At 44.4% G+C, this 22,999-nt stretch overlaps 1 protein-coding gene across 13 annotated transcripts in view; it reads left to right on the top strand.

The window, feature by feature from the left end:
* Positions 1-22,999, top strand: part of PTK2 (protein tyrosine kinase 2) — a 256,529-nt gene that overhangs the window by 222,591 nt on the left and 10,939 nt on the right. For 11 of the 13 annotated variants that reach the window (XM_057532273.1, XM_057532274.1, XM_057532264.1 and 8 more), the window contains 6 exons: positions 229-315; positions 1,793-1,930; positions 2,648-2,779; positions 15,829-15,891; positions 22,320-22,359; positions 22,694-22,800. In XM_057532273.1, the coding sequence (XP_057388256.1) occupies positions 229-315; positions 1,793-1,930; positions 2,648-2,779; positions 15,829-15,891; positions 22,320-22,359; positions 22,694-22,800 (567 nt within the window). The remainder of the gene's footprint in view (positions 1-228; positions 316-1,792; positions 1,931-2,647; positions 2,780-15,828; positions 15,892-22,319; positions 22,360-22,693; positions 22,801-22,999) is intronic. The other 2 variants (XM_057532270.1, XM_057532271.1) reach the window with 1 other exon arrangement.

Here is a 22,999-nt window from a genome sequence, read left to right on the forward strand (position 1 = left end):
TGTGAGGAAGGGGTCCAGCTTCATTTTTCGCATGTGGATATCCTGTTGTCCCAGCATTATTTGTTGAAAAGACTGTTACCCCCATGGAAATGTCTTCACACCCTTTATCATTCTTTCCAACTAAGCTCTTATAGAAAATTATCTTTTTCTATTCTTTTTAATAAAATGCGGATTTACCAAAATCATCAGAATACTTATTCATGTGATGCTCTGTTGATTTGTTCACAGCCCAGCAGACCTGGTTATCCTAGTCCGAGGTCCAGCGAAGGGTTTCATCCCAGCCCACAGCACATGGTACAGACCAATCACTACCAGGTATACCGTTCATTACCGTTATAAGATGTGTTATTTTATTCTTCAGCACATTTGGGGGTAGGGAAGTATATATTGTATATATTTATAAATTAAAACATTCATTTTTTTCATCGAACAAATGAATGATTCTCTCCCAAGCCCCACATTTCCTTACCTTGTAAATAAGAACAGCTATGGGACGTTTCCTGTAGGCCCTTTCAGCTTGAAATGCTCATTTGATCCTTTCACGTCGTTGGTGTCATATAGAAAACTGCCTTAGATCATTTGAAATCTCTTTGTTGTGAAACTTCCTAGAAGTTCTCTGGCAGTGATATATCCCTTCTGACCAAAAATAGTCGCTGATACAGCATTTTATGTTTAGTAGAGTTTTTTATTAAAATATTTTCATTCAAATAAACTGTGAGAACTCCCTGTACATCTTATTTGAAAGTTTAGTAATTACATATTGTCAGTATGGAATTTTGGTATAAATCAGTGCCTAGAGACCTAACAATGCATGAAATCTTTGTTGAAGGGAATTTGGAAATGTGGATTTGGCTGTGCTTTATCTCATTTAAAAAGTAGCTGACAACCCTGGCTGCCCAGTACCAGCCTAATGAGTTAGGGAAACAGATACTGATTCCTTGTCTCTCTTTCTCTTGATTGAGGGAGAACCATGTAAAGAAATTCCTCTCACTTTGCTTCTGCCTTGAAATTTTTCTCCATGTCCAACTAAATGTTTTTCTCTGCCTTCATCATCATTGTTAGACTGTGAAGGCCTGCCTTCTCTCACCATGCACCCTGGTTCACTAGAGGACAAGCATTTGGGGGTTTTGTTTGTTCTTTGCTGGTGGAGTAGTAGTGAGTTGGGCAGGAAAGGGACTTGTAGAGAGATGGCTTAGCCATGTTTATGGCCCATTGCTTTTACATCTGAGGATGGTCTGCTCTCAACATTGTAATAAGTGTAGAATTCCAAAGTGAAGAATTCCTGGTTTCCTAGTGTCTATTTGCATTAGCTATCTGCTGTGGCCATAACAGACGACCTTTCTCGAGGCTGCAGTTGAGAGTCCATTTCCTTGCCTTTACCGGCTTCTAGAGGCACCTGCATTCCTTGGCTCGTGGCCCCTTCCTCCACTTCAAAGCCCAAGTATCTCTCTGACTGTTCTTCAGTAGCCGCACCCCCTTTCTGTCCCCTTCTGCTTCCCTCTTGCATTTTTAGGGACCCTTATGATCACGTTGGGTCCACTCAGATCGTCCAGGATAATCTCCCCACCTAATGATTCCTAATTTATAATCACATCTGCACAGTCCCTTTGGCATGTAAGCTAGCATATTCACACAGGTTCCAGGGATTAGGACGTGGACAGCCTTGAGGAGCCGTTATTCTGCTGCCACATTATTCTCTGTAATCTCAGTTACTTCCTTTCACGTGGAAAGCAGAACTGTGCAGAAGTCATACCGTGTCAGACCGTGACCTGGCCGCTTCACTCACCCGCAGGTCTCTGGCTACCCTGGCTCACATGGAATCACAGCCATGGCTGGCAGCATCTACCCAGGTCAGGCACCTCTTTTGGACCAAACAGATTCGTGGAATCACAGACCACAGGAGATAGCGATGTGGCAGCCCAACGTGGAGGTAAATTGGATGTTCTTGGGCTTTGTGTTGTTAACTGATGAGGCTGTGCCCAAGGTACAGGATTTCTAAACGCTAAGATTTCTCAACTTAGATGCCCTCATTCTCGGATCATATGCTCTCGGGGTCTGTGAATCTTCTTCGCTAAACGATGGAGAGATGCTACCATCATTAGCCCATTCATTTGAAAAGCAGAGCCCTACATGAGGCCAAGGAACAAACAGCCTCCAGCTCTGCAGACCGTGTTAATTTTTACTAAATTTTCTTGGTAAAACCAAGAACCACTCCTATAATATTAAAAATCATTTCTTTGAATCCAAGAACAACTGTAGTTGTCTGCTCTTCAAGCTCTTTTCCTTGGAGTAAACATGCTTTATACTCCGTAATATGTGTGTGTCGTATTTAATCCTCCTCCCATTATTTTACTTCCAGATTGTTTACACTTTTTCGCTCTAACTAATGATGCATTCTCTGCCTCGTATCTTGGATTACTTCTTTAGAGTAGGTCCCTGCAAGTGAACAATTGCATGCTTTTTAAAGCTGTTTCACACACGTTAACTTGTAACCCTGAGAAAAGTTGTTCCCGCCGGCAGAGTAGAAGAGACCCTACTTCCACCACGCCTGCTATTTTGCTTAATTGTTTGGAAAGACACACAGAAAGAAAAAGTAAGAGCCTCATACACAGACTTCTGAGAGTGGACCTTTTAACTCCTCCTCCAGGACTCTGCCACACTGGACCTGCGTGGCATCGGGCAGGTGTTGCCGACCCACCTTATGGAGGAGCGGCTGATCCGGCAGCAGCAGGAGATGGAAGAGGATCAGCGCTGGCTGGAGAAGGAGGAGAGGTTTCTGGTAACTGAGTCTGAGAAAGGTCTTCCGCCCCTGAGCCACTGGAGTCGGCTCTACTGCACATGATCGCAGACTTCATCTTTTCCAAAGCAGCAGCCTTTGTTTTACGTCTGCTTCCTAAAACTTGCAATAGTGGGTCGTTCGCTTTTCTTGAATTACTTTTTCAGGATAAATTTCTAGGATGTCAGTAGTAGCATTATGGGCTCAGATCTAGAACCGTTTCTGTGGTTTTGTGTTACTGCCACGTTTACACAGAAACAACTGCCACTGAAGTGTCAGCTTGCACATAAGACGTTGCCTCTCGCTACTGCAGGGCACATGGCTAGACAGCCCGGGGGCCCCGGGCTTGCCTTCCTGGGCTCCTCTGGTTCGAGGTCTGAGAGATGCAGACCTCCTGCCACATGCCTCTGGGGTTGCGGGCAGCAAATGTCTTCCTGGGACAACTCTTGTCGACAGCCCCTCAGAAGTCCCTGGGGGTAGAGGAGCGGTGACAGAGTGGTTTGTGTGTGTCACGTGGTCGTCAGCCTCAGGACCCCTCCCCTGTCACCCTGCGCAGCTATTTCAGCCTTCCTGAAGTAGCCTGAAGAGAAGAAAGGCTGGACGGAGCCAGGACTCGGAGTGCTTCCGCAAAGCCCGTACCTGGCTGGTCCAGAGCTGGTCCCTCACGCTTTGACCATAAACATCCCGAGGCCACCTCTACGTCACCCTCTATGCTGAGGGACCAGACACTGATGAGGGGATACAATGCTGTTCCTGGCATCTCTGGGAGTCCTACAGGCACAGAAACATTAAATCAACAACCAGTGGTTTTACAAGACAGCGGTTCATCACCTGTGATCCTGATTTCACTCTTTATACGGGGCTTTCTTTTTGAAGACTGTAGTTTCAAATTAAAGCAAGCTGCGCACAAGTTTGGTGAGGCGTGTTTTAACCTATCCAGGTGGCCACTGCCCTCGCTGCAGGGGGCGTGAGGGCCGTCTTGGCATGAACGGGGACCTGGGAGCAGATCATATTAGGTGGAGGCACTTTCTCACCTTTCTTTTCTTTTTCTTTTAAAATTTAGGCCTGCAGACATCACACACACTCCACACTCAGTTAACTGCCAGACAGGACTAATGCACACAGCCCCGTCACAGCTTAATGGTTAAGATCGTACAAAATACTTACCACGTGTCGGTCACCATCCTACGTATTTCTCGTACAGAAAGTCATTCAGTCTTTATAACCACCCTGTGGGGAAGAGACAGGTCCAAAATATTTTATCCGAAACTCTTGAGGGTTCTATGTGCTACACTATTTTTTTGCTTTAGAAAGTTAATGAAGGGAATCCCTTGGCGGTCCAGTGGTTAGGACTCAGCGCTTTCACTGCCGGGGCCCAGGTTCAATCCCTGGTCAGGGAACTAAGATCCCGTAAGCCTTGCAGTGCGGCCAAAAAAAAAAAAGAAAGTTAATAAAATATGAAGCACATGTTGTATATTATATAAGTATTCCAATAGCATACAGAGTTAAAAGCACTAACACTCTTACAGCAAAACACAGGTGTTCACATTACCAGCTGTAAAGACAGCCCTCACATCAGTTCAGGTCAGGTTTTGCCACAAAATTAGTTTCCTTCAAGCTTAAAAAAACAAACTTACCAGTCTTATAGTACCTTTTAGATTTTGGAAACGAGGATAAAGGAATGTGAGCCTGTCCTTTATTACCCTCATTTTAGAGATGAGGAAATTGCCCAAGACCACCGGCTAGCGTTGGCCGAGCCGGGGCCTTTGGTGCCCGCCACTCTGCCAGCCGTGCTGGGTGCCCGGCTGCACACGGCTCGGCGCTCCCACAGCCTGGTGCTCCTCCACACGTGCATTTACCGTGACGTATACAGAATGGCGCTGGGCGCGGTGAACCGTTCGCTTTTGAACAAAAGTTTCATCATATCAAAATTCTAAATTATCTAAATCAGCATATCTTGAGATTATAAGGCAAGCGACAAAAATTGGTTATTATTATTTACTAATCTGAGCGAATCTGTTTGGATATTATATCAGTTCCAAGAATACAGCTGCTGTTCCCTAGCCCTACATTTTAACCTTTTGTCCAGATAGCCGCCTACTTTCCCGCATGGATTTGTATTTTAAAAAGGCAGTGTTACAAACTCTTCAAACTCGAGTTAATATACTTAAATACCAGTGTCTGGTGTATGATTGCCCTGAGAGTGGAGGAAGGCCGCGGCTGTGAGCCGCTCTGACAGGGCACAGCCGGCGGCGAGAAGCGGGAGGGGGGCCCAGGGGTGCTGCCTGGAGTCGGGATGGTGTTGGCGCCCAGGCCCCGAGCTAGATTGGAATGTGCAGGGCAGACAGGCTCAGGAAGTATGCTCATGCCTTGGGAAGAGCTTGCTAGTGGGGAAGGTGATCGGCCCGGGCCCAGGCTCCATCTTCCCAGTGATGTCAGGTACTCTGAATCACAGGCTCCAGACGCTGCCGGCTCACCAGCCGTAGGGGTTGTTCCTTTTAATTGAGGTAATTTACAGACAGTGAACTGCGCAGATCTTAAGCGTACAGTTTGCTGAGTTTTGATAAATGCGTAAGTCCGTATAACCCATTCTCCATACGTAGATCATTTCTGTCACTCCAGGTGGCTTCCAAGCCACGTTGAAAATCCACTGATGAAGTCGTATAATGAACTCCCCCCGGGGCGTCCAGTCAGTGCTGTGTCCTGTGACAGCCTCAGTGTACCTGTCTCCTCAGCTTGGGACATTTCCATTTGTTCCTGACCCCTTTTGTTTCTCCCATGTAACTTTATAATTTTCTCTAAGTCCATATCTTCCCTTATTAAATTGCTGCCCATTCATTTAGAGCTTCCCGTCACTGATAATGGTATCTCATTTTCATTGAACTTTTTAGTTGTTATTTCCGTATATGCATATGCAGTTGATTTTTAGAAAATTATCTTGTATGTAACAATATTTATCCCATGAAATCTTTCTGACTGATTTCCTTGGATTTTTTCTATTCATGCACAGTTACCACTTTTTAAAAAACATTTTCTTTCTTCATTTTCAGTTATGTATCTCATATTGCCCCTGAAGCATCTCTTGCCAACTTTTGTATTAGATAGGTTCTTGCCTGCTTTTATTTTAAAGATGATGTCCGTAATAGTTTTCTCCATTAAGTATAATGTCGGCTCTCTATTTTAAAAATAACCTTTTTAAAGCTTTTAAAAGGCTTAACGTGATGAATTACGTGAAGCATTTTGCTTGGTTTTATGCTGGACCCGCGTTCCAGAGAGAAGTCCCCACTAAGTCGTGGTTGATGATCCTTTGAAGGTCCTGGTGTCTTTTGTTTGTGATGTCTTATTAGAATTTCCTATCGATCTTCATAAGCGAGAGTGATTTATTATTGTCATTGTTAATGGTTTCAAGATCAAAACAATGTTGATGTCCTCAGTCGAATAATCCCTGCCCCATCTGCGTTGGCCGTTGGTCAGGCAGCCGGTGTAGGTGGGGGGCTGAGAGCAAGCGAGCCGTCAGGACGGGCCCACCCCCGGCGTGAGCAACTGGGTGGGCGAGCCACAGCGCTGCTGCCAGGGGAGGGAAGGTGAGGAGACGGGGGCAAGTAAATGTAAAGGCCGGGGCGTCGTTCATGGCGCCTGTGAGATCCTGTCCCCTCCAGGCTGTGTTTCATGCCACAGCCACGGTGGCATTTCTACACCTCGGGTCTGATCCTGGCCTTTTCTGACTTAAAACCTTCCCGTGGCCGCCACAGGATGACCACCCGGGCCCTCCATCCTTCCTGTCCTTGAGATGCAGCCCCTCTAGGTCAGCCCTGGTTGTGACAGAGAGGACGGAGCGCAGGGGAGGCCCAGCATGCAGGGCCGTCAGGGCAGGCTGAGCAGCTGAAGAACATGCCAGCGTGAGGGCACACCGAGTGCAGGAGCCTAGGCGCTGGAGTCAGCTAGGGGAGACTTCAAAGTCCTAGTTACCGCGGCCCTACGTAAGTTGTTTAACCTCTCTATGCTGTGGTTTGTTAATCTGTAAAATAATTATAATTTCCTCTGTAAAACGCAAGAATGCTTTTCCGTAGGGTTCAGTGGAGGATTAAATGTATAGCATGTAAACAGTGGAAGAGATAAGGAATACGCCATTAACTTTTCCAAGGGCTTTTAATCTCTCATTCAGTTTGTTCTCCTTAGCAGCCAGGAGTGCTGCATTGATGAGAATCTAGAATCCTAGATCGTACACCTCGCCCGGAATACCTGCAGGCAGCTTCCAACCCAAGATGAGTGTAATAGATGGGGTGAGAGCTTTTAGCCAGTGTCGAAGGGATTCTGCAAAGGAGCGTCGCTGGTATCACGCAGGAGCTGGACACCCTTTCACTGGATTTATTTGTTATCAGTGAACCTTAATTCGTTGTTTGTTTTTTTGTGGTTTTTTTCCCCTTAATTCGTTTTTGCTGTCGTTAGGGCTCCCTTAGGTAGGCTGTTTTGAGCAGCGGGCTAACAAGGCCCTGGCTGTGTCTGACCGCCGTGTCTCCCCGAGGAGGCAGCGTCTGTGTGCAGGACAGGGAGCCTTTTAGGCCCAGGTGCTTCCCTGTGCAGGCTTCTCAAGCTGTCAGTGAAGGAGGACCCGTTTCTATTTTTTTTTCCTAAACCATTGTAGACCTGATACTCTAGTAAAATGAAATAAAAAGCAGTTACTAGAAAAAGGAAATTTTTAAAAAGGTATACAAACTTTTATTATGAGCTCCAACAGACCTAAAAGTTACTATTTCAGACTGCTCTAGAAATGTCTGAAGATGCTCATCCTCTGTTTCTGTCTCAGCATGACCTGGTAACAGCAAATCATTCCTGACCCGCCCTGGGCCTCGGACTGTGCTGGGAGCAGCCCTGCTGCGCCCTTCCGTGAGGCCAGCTTGTACCCGGGGGGAAGAGTCACGTTCTTACTGGAAAAATTAAAGTTGCTTTGTCCGTAGTGATTCCCAGATATTTTCTAACAGATCAGAATCGATAGCTGTTTATTGAAGCCTCCGGTTTTAGGACTTACATCACTGTGTGAGGTTACTTTTTATCGAGCACTTTGGAGAGTCAAGCATCCCTCAGATGCATCCCTCCATCGGCACACAGCCGGCAGGCTCTTGCCCTGGGGCACACAGCTGTGACCTACAGCGCAGGGTCTTTGTGGTGTCCCCACCCCCTTCTCTGATCTCAGTGCAGCCCGAGTGGTTTCTGAGTTGCCTCTGTGCCTGTGAATCCACGGCTGTAAAAGCTCTCTTGCAAACTGGCCAGAGAGAGCCGGCAGCCTTGACTAGAACCTCAGTCCGTTGAGAGGACTTTCTTTCCTATTGGGTGCTGCTTAAAGAGAGAGTAACTGTGTTACTTGTTTATTTTTATTGCCATGCATACAGTCATTTTCTAATGCAGGGCTGTGCTGAAGATAGGATTTTAATTTTAAAATGAGAAAGTTTTGAGTATATAAAGCCTGCTTTGTGTCCTGAGAAAGGAAATGAATGTTTGAGCTGTTTTCCCTCTTGCAGCAGAGCCAGTCAGCAGGAATGAAAGATGAACATCAAGATGGGGTCAGAGAATCCAAGACGGGGCCTCTGCTCTCAGCCAGGCCACATCCCTCCCATGTGTCTTCCACAGTCCAGATTTGAAGACAGTGTAGTGCAAGGGGAAAGGACTTTTGAGTTGAAAGCCTTAGGTTTGAAGTTTTCTAGAGTGATAGCAACATGGGACTAGAGATCAAGCCTGAATGGTTGGCTACTGTGTCCCCAGAACCGAAAGCAGCACCTTCAGCCCCCATCTGTTGCCTAAGAGAAGGGAATACGCATGCCCACACGGAAAAGAACTGGAGATAACCCACCTGCCCGTTAACAGCAGAACAGATGCAACAAGGGCATGTTGCACAACAGTAAAAAGGAACAAACTACTACACACGACCACAGGGCTGAGTCTTAGACACCGTGTTCACAAAAGATGCCAGACACACAAGAGTGCTTCTTACAGGACCCATCTGTATGAAGTTCAGAAACAGTCATCTGGGCTGGAAGTCAGAGGAGAGGTCATCTGGGTTGGAAGTCAGAGGAGAGACCCCTTTGGCGAACTGGAGCCTGCGGGTTATCTGCTCGGTGTCTTGATTGGGGTGGCGTGTTAGGCAGGGATACTGACCTTTACACTTAAGAACTGTGGCCTTTGTTGTATACAAGTTATACCTGAGTTTGAAAAAAAGAAAGAAAATGCATACCTGCTGGGGAAAATAATCAAATAGGCCCAGACAGTCTTTATGTCTGTGATCCGTTTCTGTAAGATTTTAAATAGAAATTGCCTCATTTTTGTCTTTAGTATTACTGTCTTCAGACCCAGAATATTTTATTTTGAAGTGTAATTGACTTAGAATATTATATTAGTTTCAGGTGTACAACATAGTGATTCAATATTTTTGTATATTACAAAATGATCATCAGTGTAGGTCTAGTTACATCTGTCACCATACAAAGTTATTACAGTATTAGCCAATCCATTCCCCACACTGTACATTACATCTCATTGACCCATTTATTTTATAACTGGAAGTTTGTCCCTCTTAATCTCCCTCACCTATTTCACTCATCCCCCCCGCCCCTCCCCTCTGGCAACCACCTATTCTCTGTATCTGTGAGTCAATTTCTGTTCTGTTCGTTCATTTGTTTTGGGGGAGGTTATTTGTTTTTGGTTTTTTTAGATTCTATATATAAGTGAAATCATACAGTATTTGTCTTTCTCCGATTGACTGACTTCACTTTGCATGATACCCTCTATGTTGTTGCAAATGGCAAGATTTCATTCTTTTTTTACGGCCGACTAATATTCCATTGTGTGTATATGTACCACATCTTCTTTATCCATTCCTCTATAAGTGGGCACTTAGGTTGCTTCCATATCTTGTAAATAATGCTGCAGTGAACGTAGGGGTGCATATATCTTTTCAAAGTAGTTTTTTGGTTTTCTTCAGAAAAATACCTGGAACTGGAATTACTGGATTATATGGTAGTTCTATTTTTAACTTTTGAGGAGCCTCCATACTGTTCTCCATAGTGGCTGCACCAATTTACCTTCCCACCAACAGTGCACAAGGGTTCCCTTTTCTCCACATCCTCACCAACACGTTATTTGTTGTCTTTTTGATAATAGCCATTCTGACAGGTGTGAGGTGATAGCTCATTGAGCTTTGATTTGCATTTCCCTGATGATTAGTGATGTTGAGCATTTTTCTTTATGCCGGCTGGTCATCTCCATGTCTTCTTTGGAAAAATGTCTCTTCAGATCCTCTGATCTTTTTTTGATCAGGTTGTTTGGATTTTTCTTTTTTTAATGTTAAGTTGAATGAGGTCTTTATATATCTTGGATATTAACTTCTTATCATATATATGATTTGCAAATATCTTCTCCCAGTCAGTAGGCAGCCTTTTTGTTTTGTTGACGGTTTCCTTCACTGTGCAAAAATTTTTTAGTTTGAAATAGTCCCATTTGTTTATTTTTGCTTTTGTTTCCCTTGCTTGAGGAGACAGATCCGAAAAAATACTGCTAAGATGATGTCAAAGAGCATACTGCCTGTGTTTTCTTCTGGGGGTTTTATGGTTTCAGGTCTTACATTTAAGTCTTTAAATCCATTCTGAGTTTGTTTTTGTACATGGTGTGAGAAAGTAGTCCAGTTAATTCTTTTGCATGTAGCTGCCCAGTGTTCCTAACAGCATTTATTAAAGAGGCTGTCTATTCAACCATTGTATGTACTTGCCTCCTTTGTCATTGACTAATGGATCATGTAGTTCATTTCTGGACTGTCTATTCTGTTCCACTCATCTATGTGTCTGTTTTTGTGCCAGTACTATACTGTTTTGATGACTAGCTTTGCAGTATAGTCAGTCTGAAGGCAGGGAGTCTGAAGACTGAAGTGAGTCTCTTATAGGCAGCATTTACATGGGTCTTGTTTTTTTTAATCCATTCAGCCACTCTGTGTCTTTTGACTGGAGCATTTAGTTCATTTACATGTAAAGTAATTGTTGATAGTATGTACTTACTGCCATTTCGTTCAGTTTTCTGGGTTTTGTAGGGTTGGTTTTTGTCTTTTTTTTTTTTGGCTGCATTGGGTCTTCGTTGCTGCGCGTGGGCTTTTTCTAGTTGCAGCAGGCAGGGGCTACTCTTTGTTGTGGTGCATGGGCTTCTCACTGCGGTGGCTTCTCTTGTTGCGTAGCACGGGCTCTAGGTGCACGGGCTTCAGTAGTTATGGCTCGCGGGCTCTAGAGCGCAGGCTCAGTAGTTGTGGTGCACGGGCTTAGGTGCTCTGCGGCATGTGGGATCTTCCCGGACCAGGGCTCAAACCTGTGTCCCCTGCATTGGCAGGCGGATTCTTAACCATTGCGCCACCAGGGAAGCCCTGTAGGGTTTTATTGTTGTTGTTTTTCCTTTCTTCTTTTACTTTCTTCCCTTGTGATTTGATGACTATCTTTAGTGTTATGTTTGGATTCCTTTCTCTTTTGTGCGTGTGTACCTATTACAGATGTTTGGTTTGTAGTTACCATGAGACTTGTATTTAACAACATGTATGTATGTTGTCATATGCATATATATGATATGTATACATTGACATTCTCTTAAGTTTGAACACAGTCTAACAACCCTGCGTTTTTACTCTCCTACCTCCACATTTAATGTTTTCACATATTTTACATCTTTTTGTTTTCTGTATCCCTTAACTACTCATTGTGGATTAGATTATTTTATTACTTTTGTCTTTTAACCTTCTTACTTGCCTTATAAGTGGTTGATTTACTACCTTTACTGTATGTCTGCCTTTACCAATGGGGTTTGTTTGTTTGTTTTAATACTTTTATTTTTTAAAGGAACTTTATTACTTTTATTTATTTATTTTTTTGGCTGCATTGGGTCTTCGTTGTTGCGTGGGCTTTCTCTAGTTGAGGCAAGTGGGGGCTACTCTTCCTTGCAGTGCTCAGGCTCACTGTGGTGGCTTCTTTTGTTGTGGAGCACGGGCTGTAGGCACTCAGGCTTCAGTAGTTGTGACACCTGGGCTCAGTAGTTGTGGCTCATGGGCTCTAGAGTGCAGGCTCAGTAGTTGTGCCACATGGGCTTAGTTGCTCCGTGGGGATCTTCCTGGACCAGGGCTCAAACCCGTGTCCCCTGCATTGGCAGGCGGATTCTTAACCACTGCACCACCAGGGAATTCTTTTCATAATTTGTATATTTCTAGTTATGGTCTTTTCTTTTTTTTTTTTATTTATTTATTTATTTATTTATTTATTTATTTATTTATGGCTGTGTCGGGTCTTCGTTTCTGTGCCAGGGCTTTCTCCATTTGCGGCAAGTGGGGGCCACTCTTCATCGCGGTGCGCGGGCCTCTCACCGTCGCAGCCTCTCCCGCTGCGGAGCACAGGCTCCAGACGCGCAGGCTCAGTAGTTGTGGCTCACGGGCCTAGTCGCTCCGCGGCATGTGGGATCTTCCCAGACCAGGGCTCGAACCCGTGTCCCCTGCATTGGCAGGCAGACTCTCAACCACTGCGCCACCCGGGAAGCCCGGTCTTTTCTTTTTTGATTAGAGAAGTCCCTTTAACATTTCTTGTAAAGCCAGTTTTGTGGTGCTGAACTCTTTTACCTTTTGCTTGTCTGTTAAACTCTTTATCTCTCCTTCAAAGCTGAATGATAACCTTGCTGGGTAGAGTATTCTTGGTTGTAGGTTTTTTCCTTTCATTATTTTGAATGTATGGTTCCACTTCTTCTGGCCTGCAAAGTTTTTGTTGAAAAGTCAACTGATAGTCTTATGGCAGTTCTCTTGTCCATAACGAGTTGCTTTTCTCTTATTGGTTTTAAGATTCTCTCTTTATCTTTAGTTTTTGCCACTTTAATTATGTGTCTACTGTGGACCTCTTTGGGCTCATCTTGTTTGGGCTTCTCTGTACTTCGACTTGGATGTCTCTTTCCCTCCCCATGTTAGGGAAGTTTTCAGCTATGATTTTTTTCAAATAAGGTCTCCACCCCTTTCTCTTTTCTCCTTTTGGGACGCCTATAATTTGAATGTTAGTATGCTTGATGTTGTCCCAGAGGTCTCAAACTATCCTCTTTTTTTTTTTTTTTTTCTTTTTTCTGTTTATCTTGGGTGATTTCCACCACTCTGCCTTCCAGTTCACTGATCCGTTCCCCATTCCTCTGTATCCAGTCTACTGTTGATTCCTTCTAGGGTGTTTTTTCAGTTACTGTATTCTTCAGCTCTGTTGGTTTCTTCTTTGTATTTTCCAACTCTTTGTTAAACTCTCACTGTGTTCACCCATTCTTCTCCCAAGTTTGTTGAGCGTCTTTATGATCATTACCTTGAACTCTTTATTTGGTAGATTGCATATCTCCACTTTGCTTAGTTCTTCTTCTGGGGTTTTATCTTATTCTTTTATTTGAAATTCCTCTGTCTCCTCATTTTGCCTAATTCTCTGTGTTTATCTCTATGTATTAGGAAGGGTCAGTTACATTTTTTCAATCTTGGAGAAGTGGCCTTGTGTAAGAGACATCCCATGGAACCCAGCAGCACCCTCCCCTTTGGTCACCAGAGCTGTATGCTTTTGTCCCATGTGTGGGTTGTGTGGGTCCTTCTGCTGTGGCTGGGCCAGCTACCATGGGCAGCTGGTAGGTGAGGCTGGCCCAGCCCTGTTGGCTGCCTGGCCCTGCCTTGTGCAGTGGCTGCCAGCCTGCTGATAGGAGGGGCTGGGTCCTGGGGTGGCTGGTTTGGGTCCCAGAGGGCTAGAGATCTAGAATATTCTGTAAGGGGAAAACAGGAGAATTTAGCTTCACGCAGTAGCAGAAACAGTAATAGAATCTCTCCTTTTTGACAGGCTGTCTTTGGCTAGATTGCTCTTTAGTTCCCAGCGTGACACTTTCATTCAGACAGGCTCTGTCGACTATATGAGGAAAACGCTTAAATATTTCTATTCATGGAACACAAGTGGACTTTACATAGATAGGCCTCCTTTAAGATTGAAACTCTGTCTTTGGAAAAGTATATCATTGGGGAATTGTTGTCCATAAAGAAAAATAAGTCATTTCATGTATTTTATATGAAAGTAGAAGTAGATAATTCATGTAAATACATGAAACCCAGCACCTTACTCTATAAGCAAACAATATATGAACTGCTTTGGTTTAAGTAAAAACGTAAATAAAATATTTTCTGCACGTAGAAGATACTCACTAAATATTTGTTGCCTGATTGAATCCAGCTCGTGTCTGTCGCCTGTAGCAACCGGTTCTGCTTTTCTAAGCTTCACGTTCCTCCTCTGTAAAATCTTTTCTCCTTTGCACTTTTATTAATGCATTCCTTCAGCACATATTTACTAACCGTCTCATATGTGCACATTTCTGTGCCAAGCACTTACTTAATCCTTATAATAACTGTGTGGGTGAGGAAATGGGTTAGGAGAGGTGAACCTTGTCCAAGGCAGCTTAGCATCTGTGAGAGGAAACAGAGATGTTCTACTACTTAGGGAAGGGGGAGGGGCAGATTGCAACAGATGGCATTTTGTTTATTGATTGGCTGCAAGTTTTAAGTGAAGTCCAGTAGTGCTGGGTGGGGCACAGTCCATCACAGACAGAGGCAGGAGCAGCTTGGCAGCTGATACGCTCAATTTTTCAAATTTTTGAACCCTGTGACTCAGTAATTCAATTCTTAGAAATCTGTCCCCAGGAACTAAAATCAGGAATTTAGTCAAAGATTTGTATACAAAGATGTTTACCCACAGCCTATTTATACAGTTGAAATTTTGAAAATGGCCCAAATGGTCAACAAACAGCAGGAGAACTGTTTATTCTACTTGACACGTACGTGGCGGTGACTCAGTACTTTGCCAATATTAACTCGTTTAATCCTGACAAGGATTGGGGTAGTGCTCGGCAGGTGCTGTTATCGCCCCATCTTAGAGATGAAGAAGCTGAGGCCTGGGTCACACAGCTGGCAAGGGTGGGAGGCTGACCTGAGCCCCGATGGCTACTGCCAGAGCCCAGGCTGTTTCCACCTTTCTCTGTGTATGACAACATTCATGCTCTGGAATATTGTACAGTATTCTAACGTTTTTACCAATTTCCACTATATAATATTATATGAAGGTTATGAAATTATATGACATGGTTTCACTTTTGAAAACACACATTGAAAAGAAGGGAGAGACGAAGCTTGTTTCTCCATCAACACCCCCGACAGGTGCTTGCGGATGGTGTCCTCAGTGTTGGGCCCTCCTCAGGTGTAGAAAGTACGACGAATCTGACGTCAAGACGTTCTTTGTCTAACAAGGAAGTTGTTACTGCCTGATCTCTGCCAAATAGAGGGTCTGTAAGATACAGCGGACTGGCAGAGACTAAGAGATGAGCGGTCAGCCAGTGTGCCTGGCGGGGGCAGGGGGCAGGAGTCGGCGTGGCTGCCTAGGGACTCCGTGAAATCCATGCCATCGTGGGGCAGGCTGGGACCGCCTCACAGCATTGCTCTCACGAGGAGAAAACCTACCAAGCTCCACACCTTGACAGCATGTGGCCTACTTTGTTAATCATAATTATGTTAGTGAAGTTCATTTACTCTTACTTATATTAAGTCAAGATTTCTCTGTTTGGTTTCTGTATTCTGGATGCAGTGCCGGGGGAAAACTTGTCACTGGACCATTTGCTGCTTTGGCAAGACAGCCAAGTACATATAAGCCTTAACCTGCCAGGAAGCAGGCATTGGTGCCTCCTCCTGGGGTGGGGATTTTCTCAGTGAAGAAAACTCGCTTTGCTGCTAGGAAGAGAGGTGAAGTGCACATCTTCATGTGTCATATGGGACTAGGGCACAGGTGCCAGTCCTGTTAGCTATGCACATGTGCGGAGAAAGGGGCTTTGCTGGGGCAGCTGACCTGGGCTTCGAGAATTTTTGTGAAACTGGGGAACTTTTAACTCTTCTTATTCAGAGGACAATTGTGTTACAAAAGGAAGAAACTTAGTACAGAAATATGTCAGTGGTTTTCAAACCAAGAATGAAACTGTTCGGTTTGCTTTCGTTTCTCTAGAAACCTGACGTGCGGCTCTCTCGAGGCAGCATCGACAGGGAGGATGGAGGTCCTCAGGGCCCGGTAAGCAGCTGCCCACGTTCTCATCAGGATCTGGACCACTTTGTGTCCTGGGATATCCAGGCTTACTAGCATTTGTCGTATGGAACACAATAATTCATTCTATAACTAAAATCAACGTTTTAGCCAAGATTATTAAAACTTACAGTACGCAGCCCGACATGCGTATTCGGCTAGAAAAATTTCTACCCCGTTACTAATACACTCTTTTCAATAGTAAGCTGAACTCTCTGTGTCCTAAAGAAATACGTACACAAATTAACTGTTGCTACAAGTTGTCATCTGCTAAATTTTTATACTCTTGTTTCGTGTTTTATGAAAGTTTCCACAGTCACAGGAAACTTGTTCAAGCAAGATTTTTTTCTTCTGGGTGTTGTAAGGGGAAGTGCCTGAAATTCTCTTTAAAGACCTAGCTTATTATCATTATTCCAAATATATTTAAAGACCTAGCTTATTATCATTATTCCAAATATATTTAAAGCCTGCTAGAAATAGTCCCTGGTCTTCAGGGGAGAGTAGTTAAAATTGTTACGATTTCCATTAGCAGATACCTGGTTAAAATAAATGCAGATTTCTTTACAACTTAAAGAAATCCCCAGTAAAAAGGGGAAACCTGCACTTGCTGGGTAACGGACTTAGGGAGATAAATCTCAATCCACCCTAATAAGGCCTATGAGTAGAAATAAACCATTTCATTTCTAGACACACATGCGTACACATACATACATACATGAGACTGTGTCATCATCCAGCTCCAAGATGCATAGTTTTCCCTAGTCTGTGCTATAAAATCCAGCTCCCCCTAAGATCTGGCCCCTAGAAGATGTGTTCAGTCGCTAGCATGTGAAGGTTTGGCATTTCCCATAAGATATGCTGGCACAATGGGCTCTACAGACAGAATATTAGGCATTCCTTAGTGCACAAGTGCAAAATTACACTGTTCCCCATTTAACATCTTCACATGCAGTGCTCTTTCCTTATACTGGAAAGATGACATGTAGCTGAAAGCATTCCCTCTAAGATCAGGAACAAGACAAGGATGCTGACTCTCGTCACTTTTATTCAACATAGTATTGGAAGTCCTAGCCACAGCAATCAGACAAGAAAAAGAAATAAAAGGAATCCAAATTGGAAAGGAAGAAGTAAAACTGTCACTGTTTGCAGATGACATGATACTTACATAGAAAATTCTAAAAATGCCACCAGAAAGCTACTAGAGCTCATCAGTGAATTCGGTAAAGTTACAGGATACAAAATTAATATACAGAAATCTATCACATTTCTGTAGATTAAGAATGAACTATCAGAGAAAATAAGGAAACAATCCCATTTACCATCACATCAAAAAGAATAAGATACCTAGGATTAAACCTACCTAAAGAAGTAAAAGCCCTGGGACTTCCCTGGTGGCGCAGTGGTTAAGAATCCACCTGCCAATGCAGGGGACATGGGTTTGAGCCCTGGTCCGGGAAGATCCCACATGCCGCGGAGCAACTAAGCCCATGCGCTACAACTACTGAGCCTGCGCTCTAGAGCCTGCGAGCCACAACTACTGAGCCCGCGTGCCACAACTACTGAAGCCCGCACGCTTAGAGCTCATGCTCCACAACAAGAGAAGCCACCGCAATGAGAAGCCCGCGCACTGCAACGAAGAGTAGCCCCCGCTCGCCACAACTAGAGAAAGCCTGCACGCAGCAACGAAGACCCAATGCAGCCAAAATAAATAAATTAATTAATTAATTTAAAAAAAAAAAAGTAAAAGCCCTGTTCTTGGAAAACTAGAAGACACTGATGAAAGAAATTGAAGAGGACACGAACGGATGGAAAGATATACAGTGTTCTTGGATTGGAAGAAGTAACATTGTTAAAATGACCATACGACCCAAGGCAAGCTACAGATTCAGTGCAATCCCTATCAAAATACTAATAGCATGTTTTATAAAACTAGAACAAATAATTTTAAAATATGTATGAAAACACAAAAGAACTCAAATAGCCACAACAATCTTGAGAAAGAAGAACAGAGCTGAATCACCCGCCCTGACTTCAGACTATACTACAAAGCTATAGTAATCAAAACAGTAAGGTGCTGGCACCAAAACAGACATACAGATCAATGGAACAGAATAGAGAGCCCGGAAGTAAACCCACGCACTTATGATCAATTAATGTATGACAGAGGCAAGAATATACAATGGAGAAAAGACAGTCTCTTCAATAAGTGGTGCTGGGACAACTGGACAGCTACATGTAAAAGAATGAAATTAGAACATTCTCCAACACCATATGCAAAAATAAACTCAAAATGGATTAAAGACTTTAAGATCAGGAACAAAAGGAAACAAAAAAATTTTTTTAATTTTTAAAGATTTTTAAGAGACCTAAATATAAGACCAGAAACCATAAAATTCTTAGAGGAAAACATAGGCAGAACACTCTTTGACATAAATCATAGCAATATTTTTTTGATCTGTCTCCTAAAGCAAAGGAAATCAAAGCAAATATAAAGAAATGGGACCAATTTAAACTTAAAAGCTTTTGCACAGCAAAGGAAACCATTGACAAAATGAAAAACAGCCTACTGAATGGGAGAAAATATTTACAAATGGTATGACTGATACTGGGTTAATATACAAAATATATAAACAGCTCATACAACTCAATGTCAAAAAAAACAAAGCAACCCAATTAAAAAATGGGCAGAAGACCTGAATAGACATTTTTCCAAAGAGGAAATGCAGATGGCCAACAGACACATGAAAAGATGCTCAACATGGCTAATCATCAGAGAAATGCAAATCAAAAGCCCAGTAAGATATCACCTCACACTGGTCAGAATGGCCATTATCAAAAAGAACGCAAATAACAAATGTTGGTGAGGATGTGGAGAAAGGGGAACCCTTGTACACTGGTGGGAATGTAAATTGGTGCAGCCACTGTGGAAAACAGTATGGAGGTGTCAAAAAACTAAAAAATAGAACTACCATATGATTCAGCAATCCCACTCCTGGGCATATATCCGAAAAAAACCAGAAACATTAATTTGAAAAGATACATGTACTCCAGTGTTCATGGCAGCATTATTTATAATTGCCAAGATATGGAAGCAACCCAAGTTCATCAACAGATGAATGGATAGAGAAGCTGTGGTGTATATATACAATGGAATACTACTCAGCCAAAAAAATGAAATTTTGCCATTTGCAGCAACATGGATGACTTGGAGGGTATTATGCTAAGTGAATAAGTCAGACAGACAAATATTGTATAATATCATTTACAAACTAGTGGATATAACAAAAAGACTCAGATATAGAGAACAAACTAGTGGTTAACAGTGGAGAGGGGCAATACAAGGGTAGGAGATTAAGAGGTATAAACTGTTTTGTATAAAATCAGCTACAATGGGAATTCCCTGGCGATGCAGTGGTTAGGACTCGGCACTTTCACTGCCAGGGCCCGGGTTCAATCCTTTGTCAGGGAACTAAGATCCCGCAAGTCACACGGTGCGGCCAAAAAAATCAGCTGCAAGGATATATTGTAGAACACAGCAAATATAGCCAATATTTTATAATAACTACAAATGGAGCATAACCTTTAAAAATTGTGAATCACTGTACTGTACACCTGTAACTTACAGTGTGCATCAAGACTTCTTCAATTAAAAAAATGATAACATATATTGAGCAGTTGGTCCCAAATTGTTAAGAGGAAAGAGTGAGAATAAGCATGAAAGTAAACCCTATTCAAGGGACCAGCTATTTATAACATCACTAATAGGAACATTTTTTAGAAAAGGAAAATCCTGTTTGTTCCAAGATGTGGCATGTAGAAGGTACCCAGAACGTATGTGGAGTGAGTGAGTGAGTGAGTGAGTGAGTGATGAGACAGAAGGATCATTGAGAAACACTTTGTGAAACAGACAACGCATGACGGGGCCGCTTGTGATCTCATAGTACTTGCCGCACGCCAGGCCTGGGTGACAGTAGGCGTGCTTAGTCCTGATGGAGCGGGTGCTGCGCTGGGTGCTTCCCTCCTGTCACCTCATGAGACCTCAGCACTCCTGTCAGGTCAGGCGCCGTGCCATCCACACGCCACAAATGAGTCAACCGAGGCTCGTAGGAAACTTGCCCAAGGTCGCTGGTCCTCATGCCGGACGCCGGACAGGGCACTCAGCGTGACCAAGCGCCAGCCTGCTCTGCAGGCCTCTCCCCTCCAGGGTCTGGGTTAAGCTGTGGGGCTCATAACACACGCTGACGGTTGCTGGCTTTTCTGCTTCTATCCTTTACTAAGATAACTATTTGGTTTGGCCCACTTCTCAAAGTGCTCCAACTTAACACTTTTGAAAATGGGCCCCAGTTTCAGGAAGAAACGTTTGGCTGGAAAGCAGTGTAGACTGTCAGTAGGTCTGAGCTAGTTAATAGGCTCTAGTCACTGCCTCACGGAAATTGATCCCGTCTGTGTGCATAAAAAGTAAAGATAACTATTTGGGGGCTTCCCTGGTGGTGCAGTGGTTGAGAATCTGCCTGCCAATGCAGGGGACACGGGTTCAAGCCCTGGTCTGGGAAGATCCCACATGCCACGGAGCAACTGGGCCCGTGAGACACAGTTACTGAGCCTGCGCGTCTGGAGCCTGTGCTCCGCAAGAGAGGCCACGATAGTGAGAGGCCCGCGCACCGCGATGAAGAGTGGCCCCCGCTGGCCGCAACTGGACAAAGCCCTCGCACAGAAATGAAGACCCAACACAGCTAAAAATAAATAAATTAATAAATTTATTAAAATTAAAAAAAAAACATATGTCTAAAAAAAAACTATTTGGATTTTCAAAATAATATGCAAGTTGGCAGCATGTTCATTTTGTGACAACCTCCCCATAGGGGGTAAGTGTCACTAGCCTCCGCGTTCAAACGGGAAAACCAAAGCCTCAAACCGGTGAGTGACTCACTCCTCCAGGGCCAGCACTGCACACGCAGCAGAACCAGAGCCCGGCCCGTCCCACTACCCAGCCCATCAGCCTCTGCACACAGGGACATACGTAACACTTGTTGAACTGATCCAGAAAGTTCTGAGGATAGGATTTTCTAATTATCGCACTTTCTTGTTCCCTGAGTATCAGGAAATTCTTTAAGTCTTTTTACTGCTGGCCAGTGAGCACAGCACAGCATAGCCACAGTCTGTCTCTTTGCAGGGTTTTGGCCCGCTTCCCACTGTGTCAAGGAGTCCTCCTCCTTCACACCTTCCCGCTCGGAGGGTTTCTCTAGTCTTTCAAATTGGGAGTGTTCAGTGGCCTGGTGGAAGCAGCCGTGATCCTGGGCAAGGAGCAGTTGTGACTGTGTGCTGTCTCATGGTCCTTTATTTTAAAGAAGTGGATGTCTACTCAGTAAAAGTAAAGCACCTTAAAGTATATGTATTTCAGCCAGTTTATTGTTTCAAAATAAGCAAGGAAAGTCCCTCTTTTCAAAAGGATATAGTTTGAAGATACTTCTTTTCATTCAGTCAGCCTAGGATAAGTGGCTGTAATCGTAGCAGCAGGCCTGACACCCTAGACTAGGGCTGGTCCTATGTGGACCTGCCTTTTTTCCTGTGCCTGGGGTGGTTTGGCTTCCTGGCTGGACCTGTGGCTTGTCCAGAACGGATGGAGGTGTCACACCAGGTTCTTCAGGTGACAGTGACAACATAGACATCCCAGTGCTAGGAAACCTCTTCTCATCGTCATTGTGCCTGATGGCACTCCTCCTTGTAATCAGAGAAGGAGGGGGTGGGGGAGAGTTTCTGGACACAGGACAGATTTCACACCCATGAAGTTGAACTGGAGACCTCCATGGGCATAATTTCTTTAAAGAAAATTTGAAATTGGTGTGACCACCCCTGACTGTGTTCCCATCGTGATTCCTTCTATCGCAGCCCTTATCCCATACCCCATTGGCATTATTTGCTTATTAGGCTAATCCCCTGTCCCCACCTGAGGCCTTGAAGGCAGGCCCCTCCCCCGTCTTGTTGGTCTTTTTTTTTTTTAATTTTTATTTATTTATTTATTTATTTATTTATGGCTGTGTTGGGTCTTCGTTTCTGTGCGAGGGCTTTCTCTAGTTGCGGCAAGCGGGGGCCACTCTTCATCGCGGTGCTCGGGCCTCTCATTATCGCGGCCTCTCTTGCTGCGGAGCACAGGCTCCAGACGCGCAGGCTCAGTAATTGTGGCTCATGGGCCTAGTTGCTCCGCAGCATGTGGGATCTTCCCAGACCAGGGCTCGAACCCATGTCCCCTGCATTGGCAGGCAGATTCTCAGCCACTGCGCCACCAGGGAAGCCCTGGTCTTTGACCCCAGCGTTTAGCCCAGGGGTCAAGGGGGTGGGTGGAGAGGGTGGGCAGGGGAGGCCATTATCCTGTTGTGCGCCCTGCTGCACTGACCCGGCTTTTTCTTTTCCCACAGACTGGAAACCAGCACATATATCAGCCTGTGGGCAAACCAGGTAAATGAAGAAATGAATGGAGTGTCACAAGATTTGTATAATTTTGAGGGAGGGGGGTTTTGATATAGTTTCTTAGCTTTGAAAAACCTCATGTTGTGTTAACACTCTTCCCCCTACAGACCATAGCAAGTATGATGTTTACCAAATTCAGCCCACGACTAGAATGTTGGAAAACAGACTTTACTGCTCTAATGCATCAGAAACACCTCTGTAGGGTGCCCTCTCCGAGATTAGCTTCTGTTGTAATAACACGAATCCGTGTTTGTTTGTTTGGGGGTTGTTTCCATTCTCTTCATTAATGTACGTTACGTAATGGGACTCATTCCTTTTCCAGATCCTGCAGCTCCACCAAAGAAACCACCGCGTCCCGGAGCCCCCGGGCACCTGAGCAGCCTCGCCAGCCTCGGCAGCCCCGGGGACAATTACAATGAGGGTGTCAAGGTGAGCGCCAGAGCCTGTGCGCAGCCCAGGACCCCACAGAGCCTTTCGCTCTGGGCGCTGACCCTGCGATGTGCAGTGGGGTCGGGGCTCGGTGGGATTGGGAGGGCTCCTTGGTCGGCTCCAGACTCCTCTGAGTCAGGACAAACTTTACTGGAAAACTCTCTTTTCTGTTTTTCTCTCATGTGATAGATTCTAGGGC

The sequence above is a fragment of the Balaenoptera acutorostrata genome, chromosome 17, assembly GCF_949987535.1.
Source record: "Balaenoptera acutorostrata chromosome 17, mBalAcu1.1, whole genome shotgun sequence".
NCBI lineage: Eukaryota > Metazoa > Chordata > Mammalia > Artiodactyla > Balaenopteridae > Balaenoptera > Balaenoptera acutorostrata.